Below are 10,869 nucleotides of genomic sequence, written 5' to 3'. Positions count from 1 at the left end.
CGCCGGACTTCACTTTCATTGCGCCACGGGGTTTGATGCACCCTCTGACTCGCGCATGCGTTAGACTCCTTACACAGCTCCACCACCACCAGCAGCACCAGGCACCCATACTCACTTCCCCATCTCCCCTCTGCCGCAGGAAGCTGCCAATTAGATCCTCATTAGCCCTCCTGACAAACAGCAGTTTACCATCAGTGTGACATCAGCTACACCCCCCACCCCACCCCCATGAGCCACACCATTACTGTGCTTAGGGGGGAGGAAGGGAACTTTGTGCCACTTTGGCGACAGAATATATATATACTCTCTTTTCTGGACTCTTTTTTGTATCACAAACAGTACTGTATTTGCAAATCTGGTATGTCATAAATGTATAGATGTAGCAGTACTGTCTATCTGTATGTCATGTATGTCATATATGATGAATTGAAAATGGGGGACCCTGATGTAAACAAGACGAAAGTATTTCTCTGGTCTGCATCCCCTTAACAATTGTATGTATTGAGCTGTACTGTACCCATTCTGCAATCTGTTAATAAAGTTTTCAATCAATCAATCAGAAGGCACACTGTGTATCTTCGTATAAGGGGATAACCATTAGGTTTGGAATTACGGGGGGGGGGGGGTGTAGGATTCTGTTTCTACTGGATTGAGGAGTGCTTATGTGTCACCCGCGTGGGGTTTACGTGATCAGCCAATCGGGCCTGCGGTGTTTCCATGGTGACGCCTTTGAGTGGTGATTGGGGGACTGTTAGCGCTGCAACATTCAGATGCGAGACAGGGCCCTTTTATACAATTGAATTGTACCAAAGTAATAAACAACATCATTCACACAGGTTGTTGTTCGTCAGCGTCTGCTGACAATACCACTTGTATCATTCATCTCACCTCGAACAGTGAGAAGAGTACTGGATGTCTATAGCTTGATGTCTATAGCTTGTCATTGTTTTGTTTTTGTTTTCCTGTCTTTCCTCAGTTATGTTTCGCCTGTATGATACAGATGGGAACGGGTCTTTGGACAGCACGGTAAAGAAGTTCCCTGTTCACACTCATTACTGAGAAAACATTTGTAATTTGTAATCATGTGCTATGACTACTACTCAGTTTACCAGGCCCGTCCAAAATACACCATAATATTATTCAGTTTACCAGGCCTGTCCAAAATACACCATAGTATTATTCAGTTTACCAGGCCCGTCCAAAATACACCATAATATTATTCAGTTTACCAGGCACGTCCAAAATACACCATAATATTATTCAGTTTACCAGGCCTGTCCAAAATACACCATAGTATTATTCAGTTTACCAGGCACGTCCAAAATACACCATAGTATTATTCAGTTTACCAGGCCTGTCCAAAATACACCATAGTATTATTCAGTTGACCAGGCCTGTCCAAAATACACCATAGTATTATTCAGTTTATGAGGCCTGTCCAAAATACACCATAGTATTATTCAGTTGACCAGGCCTGTCCAAAATACACCATAGTATTATTCAGTTTACCAGGCCTGTCCAAAATACACCATAGTATTATACAGTTTACCAGGTTAGTCCAAAATACATCATAGTACGGTATTATAAATGTTTTCAAGCTAGTCCAAAATACATCATAGTATTATTCAGTCAGGCCTGTCCAAAATACACCATAGTATTATTCAGTTTACCAGGCCTGTCCAAAATACATCATAGTACGGTATTATAAAAGTTTTCAAGCTAGTCCAAAATACATCATCAGTTTACCAGGCTAGTCCAAAATACATCATAGTCTTTGTTGAGTTGTCACAGTAGACAATAATTGCACTCCCCCAAAAACAACCACTGTAATTAATCTGTCGACCTTGGAGTGCTCCTTAAGATTCCTCCGTAGTGCACTGTGCAGCTCTCATGCCATTCCCAGCTTACCATTAGAAGCTTTTATCTATTTCAGCTCAAGACATTTTGCTACTGACGGCGGCTCATAGGCTATGAAGCACCGTAAACACTGTGTAATGAGTCTGTTTGTGGCTTCAAACACAGGAACTGGAGCACATCATCTCACAGATGATGCATGTGGCTGAGTACCTGGAATGGGACGTGACTGAGTTGAAACCGGTAAGGAAGACATTTCAGCCCAGAGGAAGCTTAAGTCATACTCCATATGTGGATGTCGTGGGCTCTACAATGTAGAGACGTCTACAGCATAATGCTGTGGTTACTGTAAGATCGCCAACTCTATTGAAAGAACATACGTTACAGGTGTCATGCTAATGAGGGCTGTATAGCTTTCTCCTGGGGTGAGCCAGTCTCCTTAGTCTTGAACCCACGAGTCCTGCGCCTGCCAGTATGATAAATGGCCCTGCTACCAACAGAGCCCATTCAAGAGCATGCTTTTGAATTAGACAAAGGATAGTATTTCTACCAAAGAGGAAGTGGTCTACTTAAACTCTGTTCCACTCTTTCACCTAGTAAACGCAACTTGGGAGCTAGGTTCAACCATGTGTTCTGGACAGAGCCGGCCCAAGCCTTTATGGGGCTCTAAGCAGGCGCTTACCTCTTACACCCAAATGAGGTTTTAGTTCTGGTTCAGACGTCTAGCAGCGCTAGAATATAAACCCCAATGATTTGGGCGGCGGGGTTCTCTCTCTGATTCCTAGCTTTAGGAGATAGTGGTGTGTGTTCACAAATACGGAACTATCCTGAGACACAGGAAGAACATAGTGCATTTTTTAAATGGATGGCATTCCCCTTTAACAGGTAGTCTGATTTCATCTTCAATTTAGTCTTAAAATCTTATATTCTTAAAACAAGAGAAGGATTCTGCCAATGGGGTGAGCTTATTTAACTTGTTCCAAAACAACTTGTTTCAAGGATTTCAAGTGAGTGACTGCCTCAGGTGGTAGAGCAGAATAACCATAATCAGAAGGTTCCTGGTTCAAATCCGGCTCCTCCCTGCAGTGTGTCGAAGTGTAAGCTTGAGAAAAACATTTAACCCCTAACAGACAGACCCGGCGCCATGGGCGGGCATTAGGGGGCCTGGCCCGCCCACTGAGTCAGCTGTGCCCACCCTGGTAAAACATTTTTTTATTTATTTTTTAATCCAAGTCGACTATCCAAATCCTTAGTCGGGGACAGCCCTAGTGGGCACTGATGTCAACAACAACACTACTGAAGCTAGCACGGCACTCTGTGAGAATTCGTTTTCTACCCTCAAGAACGTCTTTACAGAACATCGCCTTAGTATGCTTCATCGACGCAAGGCCAATTTAATTCAGTTGGCATTTGAGAAGGACTTAAGAAAAAAGTTCAGGAATGAGTGGAGGGACAGTGTTTTAAGAAGATTTCACTCTGTCCCCAAACGCCGCTTGCCGCTCTACTAATGATGGTGAGTAGCCTGTGGAGGAATTTTGTTTGCTTTTTTATGCACTTATTTTTGTCAGTTCCGTTCAGTTTGTCAGTGAATTCAGAAGTGTTGAATAAATGGAGACTTTTCAAAGATATTGAATAGAATAGAATAGAAATGTATTATCCTGAGGGAAATTTGACACTGCAAATCACTCAACATTAAACATTTAGACAGAACAAGTCACGAATAAGAATAACAAAACAAATGGCCTAGAATAAAATGAAATAGAATAAAAACAGAATAAAAGATACAGTTAATAAATCTACATATAAAGTCTACAGTAGGTGTAATATTGCACAGTGCTGTTTAAAAACTAAGAGTCCAGGAAGATGGTAACTGTCACTGTGCTCAGTGATGCAGTGAGGCACAGTGATGCATTGTATAGTCTGATGGCTGTCGGAATGAAGGACTTCCTGTGCCGTTCAGTGCTGCATTTAGGTAGTGTGAGCCTATGACATGCTCCTCCTGTCAGCCAAGTCTGTGTGTAGTGGGTGGGAGGGGTTTTCCCTGATGGCCTGGAGCTTAGCAAGGTTTCTCCTCTCCGCCACCCTCGCTAGAGTCCAACTCCACCCCAACCACGCTATCTTATCCAGCCTGTTTGTGTCCCCTGCTCTCAGTCCGCTGCCCCAGAAGGTCTGTTATATATATCCGTTCAGTCTGTTTTTGTATAAGTGAATGTTCTTAAGATAGAGAGAAATTAGATTTTTCAATGGCCTCTCTGCTGTTTAGTTCAGCACCGTGGGCAGCGCCAAGCAAGCCACAGCGCCGTTGTCCCAGCTGAAACGTATAAAAGGGAACCTGTGTTGAAAAACCATTGTGCCCCCCCGAGAACATTTTATGCCCCCCCACTAATTTGTTTCTGCAGCCTGGTCTGCTAACAGATGAACAGTTTGGCTAGTTGTCACTCCTTGGCTACAACGGTGGTCAATAATTTTTGTGGTGATTGGTCAGTTCGGGACCGTATACACTCAGATGTGGTCACTTGACGGAGCAGCCTGTCAACTGACGCTCGCCGGATATATCGTCTTGTAACTCGAGACCCGAAGCTCGCAATTGGTTGAGTGTGGTGGCGATCAAAAGGTGGCAAATTCACCTTTCGAACGGTGTATTGAATGATCTGCGACAAATGCAGCCCGGAGGCGTCTATTCGTTTCCAGAGGAGCGCAAAGTGCCGCGAAGTGCGCGCAAGTGCAAAAACGTCCCATCGTTGGGACGCCAAAGGTTAAGAGATTATTAAGATGGCGTTTTTTACAGTGCAAAATGCTATAGAAATTACATAAATGTAAAAAGAAAATGCATGATTTACACATACAAGCCAGTGGCGGCTGGTGACAAATTGTTTTGGAGGAGAAATTGTTGCGATGATAGCTAAGGTGACCCATTCAATGGGTAAATTAACCAAAGTCAGCCAATAATTTGACATTGTATTGTAAAAAGAATTCTGGTCAACCTCACATAGCAATACCACCAGTAACAACTAAGACAATGATTCCAAAAGTGGGTTCCAACACTTGAGTAGGTCGATAATAAATGCTGATACCTCTCTAAACATCCTCTGCTTCTCATGTTCTCCCAAGGCCCTCCTTGATCTTGTGGTCCCTGGTGCTGCATGCTGCTGCTCTTGAGATTAAACCCGGTCCCCTGAAGGCACACAGGCCAATAGTGTTTCTTAGTGTATGAGTGAGACGTGCCACTGACAATACCTACAATTCCTGTCTTAAAAACCAGAAGAATTTGTTTTATAGATACTATTACTTTATATGGAAATGGCTGGGGGAAAAAAATTGCTGACTTAACTTTGTTACACAAAGGGTTATTATAATTTCCAAAGATGCAGATAACTAAATTAGTTTCTTACTTAACATAGCTACCATATAGGCTTACATTACAGCATGCATACATTTGGTTATGACAAGGTTCTATATATCTTACCTTAGTGATGCTCAAGATGAGAGCATAGTGCTTGTCAAGTTCTGGATGGCATTGTAGCATCCTGCTAGCCACTTTTTCCGCTCATACCAGGTTGTTCTCCCCTTGTAGATACTTGCTTTATGTTTAAATTTGGTCTGGGTGGTCATAATTTCTTAGTTGCCAATTTATCCTGATTACTACGACGAATGAACGAGAGGACTGAGGGGCGATCGGCAGCCAGAGAGAAATCGCCCATGGAGTTTCAGACAGTGATTCAGAGATTCATTCCAGAACAAAATTAGATGCAACGGCTGATTGGACTATGATATTCAGAGGCAGTTTTTTTTTGTGTGCCAGTGGCAGGGAGGGAGACGCACAAAATCAGTCAGCCGCCCATGATACAAGCTGCGTAAAACTGTACAGTTAACATCTGTGAGAGAATCTCACTTGGCTGTTTGTGGTGTTTTGTTTGTAGATCCTCCGGGAGATGATGCAGGAGATCGACTACGACCATGATGGTACGGTGTCCCTGGAGGAGTGGATCCAGGGAGGAATGACCACCATCCCACTGCTGGTGCTTCTGGGGCTGGAGACGGTGAGTCAACATCAGAACCAGCAGGCCATGGTAACCTACACTAGAGCTTGTGTGTCACAGGTTTGAATCCCAGGACTGTCTTTAGAAAATGTAGGTGAGTGATACAATTAGGGTGAAACCCTAAAGAAATGTTTATATTGAATAACAATGTGTATTGATGTAATGGATGGTACCGCGAAGCGCAGTCACGATGGACTTCAGATGTTGTGAAGTGACTGGGGCGAGTAGCGGTGCTATGGGTTAAACTCATTCTCATCCTCAAAAGACACATAGACATGTTACAAAGCAGTGAGTTCACTTCTTGGTATAGCGGTTGTGCGGATGTGCTGTTGTCCGCGGTGTGGGAGACCACAGGTGCGAAACTCCCTCGGGGCATCGAAGTTTAAGGTGACGATGTCACAACCGTTACATAGATAGTGTTCAATAAACGACTGAAAATGGCTTAGCAGTATCTCCATACCTTTACCCTCATTGAGAACACAAGGGTATATGGATATGTAAATTTGCAACATGCACCCATTGATATGATAATCCCAAATCGGCAACTTGTTCTTTCAAGACATGTAAATATACTCAGCGTTACGTGTAGCTGAAGCTGTCAGGTGTTGAGTTACCACATATTGGACCATGACAGGTTCCAATTTTTATTTATTTTTAGTAGTCAAAGGACTGCCTCCAAGAGGAGTAAGCCATAGATAACAATCTGTATAGCCAAAGCCATGCATCCAAGAGGAGTTAACCATACATAATTTGTATAGACCTGTTCACTGTATACAAACATACTGTGTTCGAGCCAATCAGCAATACCAACTGAGTCACGTGACTAAGTTACCCCGGACCTGCGCAAGTTGCTGCGCTAAAAGAATACGACGGGACTCTATGGGCTCTATGGAGCTCCATGGCACTCCCCTGACTAAAAGTTGGATGTAATTTTGCCAAATCAGCATGGCTGTGATGTGTGTCTTTCACCTTTTACATATCTAGCTTTGGCATAGATTGATTGTTTAGATCGCTAGCATGGCTAACAAATGCAAATATATTGTAGTCTGCCCCGCTGTTCTGACCAGGATTACGTTCCATTCTGCTCCAGTGATGCACGCACACACTGATTCTGACGTATGCAGCGAACAGGTCTATACACTATAGAATTCACTTCAAAGTCCTCACTTTTACTTTCAGAGCACTCCACTTTTACTTTCAGAGCACTCCACGGGCAGGCCCCTATCTACATCACTGAACTCATCCATCCCTACACCAACCCGCTCACTCAGATCTGCCGATCAGCACCTCCTGGTGGTCCCTAGGTCCAGGCTAAAAACAAGGGGTGATCGAGCCTTCGAGGTGACGGCACCAAGGCTCTGGAATGCTCTCCCCCTGGACCTGCGAACTGCCCCCTCTGAAAACTCTTTTAAAAAACAACTAAAAACACATTTGTTCAGACAGGCCTTTGGTCATACATAGGCACTTTTTCTTGTCCTCACTGTTCCTATAGTTTTGTTTTTTAATTAGTGACTCATGATTTTATCCAAATTCTTTTATTCTACTTTTTTATCTGGTTTCACTGTTTTTTAACTGCTGTCTGTTGGTGTTGTCATTTATTTCTGATTTTGTTTTGTTGTGTTTTTTATATAAGCTGTAGTGTAAAGCACCCTGTGCATTCGTGCTGTGAAGGGTGCTATATAAATAAAAGTCATTAATTCATTCATAGTCAAAGTCATGCCTCCAAGAGGAGTTAACCTTACATAACAATCTGCATAGTCAAAGTCATGCCTCCAAGAGGAGGAGTTTTTGAATGGAGGGAGTCTTTAAGCAAGACACAAGTTGAACAATGGTTGGCACAAAATATTGGTAATGTGAGCAATGTGGTTGAAGTGCACCCAGAACCTGTGCACACAGATGAGGTCCACGCAGAGGATGTGCCCACAGACGATGTGCAACCAGATAATGTGCTCTCTCACAATGTGGATGATAAGGTGAAACCAGATGACAGTGCGTCAAATGTTTTAGTTTAGTTTATTTGACAATTATTAAAATACATGACATTGTGGCGATAAGAAAGTAGTGAGCCAGAGACGTAGGTCGAGTTGAGTACTTTACTTATCCTGCACATAGCATTTACAATAACAACAACCCGTCACCCGGAGCCGGAAGTGGCATTTAACCTTTCCCCTAACCAGTACAACCCACACTCTTAAAGGCACAAGCCCACCTTGGTGAATGTCTCTTAATATAGGTCACCACACAGGCCCCCCCAGAATTCACCAAAACAAAAACTGCAACTAATTAATAGCCAGTGATCAGTCCTTCAATGAACAGATTACCGCATGAAATAGTCAACGTGGAGGGGGACGGATCAAGCGGCCGAACCGACTGCGATTAACCAGAGGGGGATTAAGGGAGAGAAGTGGGACCAGCGGCCGGGCCACGGAAGGGGCCAAGGCCGGAACAGAGGACGGGGCAGGGGTCTGAGCCGAAACCGGGGGGCGCCCCCGCCGCGGGGGTAGGGCCAACTGAACTGGTTCATCCTTGTCCAAGTGGGCAGGCTTAAGACGGTCTATAGTGACCCGCTCTGGCCTGCCCCCCATGTCCACAACAAAGTTTTTAGTGCCTGCCTCCAGGACACGGAAAGGCCCGTCATAAGGGGGCTGCAGCGGGGTCCGATGGCTGTCGTGCCGGATGAACACATATTTGGCCAATGGCAGGTCCCTGGGGATGTAGGACTGGCGAAGGCAGTGGCGGGATGTTGGAATGGGAATAAGGGCATCGGCAACACCCCGGGACACTGTTCGATGGGTGGCGACGGACCAGGAAGCTGTGGCCTCCGGAAGAAACTCCCCAGGGACTTGCAGCGGCTGGCCGTACACCAGCTCGGCGGACGAGGCCTGGAGGTCCTCTTTGGGGGCAGAACGAAGACCAAGCAAAACCCACAGGAGGCGGTCAACCCAGTTGCCATCCGTAAGGGCAGCCCGAAGAGCGGCCTTCATGTCCCTATGGAACCGCTCGCAAAGCCTGTTGCCCTGCGGGTTGTACGCCATAGTGCGGTGGATCTTCACCCCCAGGTGCTCTGCAACTGCAGTCCAGAGCTCCAAAGTGAACTGGGGGCCCCTGTCGCTTGTGATGTCCCCCGGTGTGCCAAAACGGGCCACCCAGCAGCCGATGAAAGCCCGGACCACCTCCGCTGCCGTAGTGGAGGACAGTGGAACAGCCTCCGGCCACCTGGTGGTCCTGTCCACCATGGTGAGGAGGTGAGTATATCCGCAGGAGGGTGGCAGGGGGCCCACCAGGTCCACATTCACGTGATCGAACCGCCTCTCCGGCACTATAAACGGTGCCAAAGGGGCTTTGGTGTGGCGGTGCACCTTGGCGCGCTGGCACGCCACACATGAGCCAGCCCAGGTCCTAACATCCTTCCGGAGGCCAGGCCACACAAACTTGACCCCCACCAGCTTAGTCGAGGCCTTCACACCTGGGTGGGAAAGGCCGTGGATCATGTTAAAAACCCAGCGCCGCCAGGCCGTAGGCACCATAGGGCGCGGTTGGCCAGTGGAGATGTCGCAGAGGAGAGTGGCATTAGCTGTGTCGAACACCACATCCTCCAGCTGCAGTGCAGTAGGGCCCGTCCGGTAGGCCTGAATGTCTGAGTCTGTGGCTTGGTCTGCCGCCATGGCGGCATAATCGAGTCCCAAGTGGACGGACCCGATGACCGCCCTAGAGAGGCAGTCGGCGACAAAGTTGTCCTTGCCCGCCACGTGCTGAATGTCCGTGGTTAACTCAGAGATCGCCGATAGCTGCCGCTGCTGACGTCCCGACCACGGCTCCGAGGTCTTGGCCATGGAGAACGTCAGCGGCTTGTGGTCCACAAAGGCAGTGAACTGGCGGCCTTCCAACAGGAATCTAAAGTGCCTAGTGGTGAGGAACAGACCCAGCAGTTCCCTGTCGAAAGTACTGTACTTACGCTCGTTGTCGCGGAGCTGTTTGCTAAAAAAGGCCAGTGGCTGCCAGGCCCCGCCCACCCACTGCTCGCACACCGCCCCCACTGCATAGTCAGAGGCGTCTGGGAGAGGGGTGCGCCAGCAGAGCAGCGTTGGCTAGCGCGGTCTTGGCAGCCCCAAAAGCGCTGTCCATCCCCGAGGACCAGTCTAACTCGTCCTTGGGCACCTTGCCCCGCAGGGCCTCGTACAAGGGGCGCATGAGGTGGGCAGCATGGGGAAGGAACCGTTTGTAAAAGTTCACCATGCCCAGGAACTCCTGTAGAGACCGTACGGTGCGGGGGCGAGGAAAACTGGCAACGGCCTCCACCCTGGCGGGGAGTGGGGTGGCTCCCTGTGGAGCGACGTGGTGTCCGAGGAAGGTGATGGAGGACTGCCCGAACTGGCACTTGGTCTGGTTGACGATGAGGCCGTGTTTACTGAGCCGCTCAAACAGCTGCTGAAGGTGTGTCATGTGCTCCTCTATGGATGCACTGGCTACAAGAATGTCATCCAAATACACAAACAAAAACGGCATGTCCTGGAGCACAGAGTCCATCAGCCGCTGAAACGTCTGCGAAAGGCAAGGCATTCTTAGGAACTCAAAAAGTCCAAAGGGTGTTTTGGGCACGTCCCGTGGATGGACCGGCACCTGGTGGTACCCGCGCACCAGGTCCACCTTGGAGAAGATGACGGCCCCCGCCAGGTGGGTAGAGAAGTCCTGTATGTGCGGGACAGGGTACCGGTCGGGGGTTGTGGCGTTATTAAGGCGACGGAAATCGCCGCAGGGGCGCCAACCCCCGCCAGCTTTTGTAACCATATGTAATGGAGAAGCCCACGGGCTGTTTGAGCGGCGCACAATGCCCAGTCGCTCCATGGTGGAAAACTCCCCCCTGGCGATTGCCAGCTTGGCTGAGTCGAGACGCCGAGCCCGGGCATAGACTGGGGGGCCTTCGGTGGTAATATGGTGTTCCACCCCGTGTTTGGCCACTGCAGATGAGAACGTG

At 47.6% G+C, this 10,869-nt stretch overlaps 1 protein-coding gene across 3 annotated transcripts in view; it reads left to right on the top strand.

The window, feature by feature from the left end:
• dgkb (diacylglycerol kinase, beta) overlaps positions 1-10,869 on the top strand; it is a gene marked incomplete at both ends in the record, with an annotated part of 150,330 nt that overhangs the window by 29,932 nt on the left and 109,529 nt on the right. For all 3 annotated transcript variants that reach the window (XM_084337017.1, XM_084337016.1, XM_084337015.1), the window contains 3 exons: positions 977-1,026; positions 2,023-2,097; positions 5,775-5,894. In XM_084337017.1, the coding sequence (XP_084193143.1) occupies positions 977-1,026; positions 2,023-2,097; positions 5,775-5,894 (245 nt within the window). The remainder of the gene's footprint in view (positions 1-976; positions 1,027-2,022; positions 2,098-5,774; positions 5,895-10,869) is intronic.

The sequence above is a fragment of the Notolepis coatsorum genome (assembly GCF_963971535.1).
Source record: "Notolepis coatsorum genome assembly, chromosome: 19".
Lineage (NCBI taxonomy): Eukaryota > Metazoa > Chordata > Actinopteri > Aulopiformes > Paralepididae > Notolepis > Notolepis coatsorum.
The sequence above is the reverse complement of the archived record's forward strand: the minus strand, read 5'-3'. Positions and strand labels throughout refer to the sequence as shown.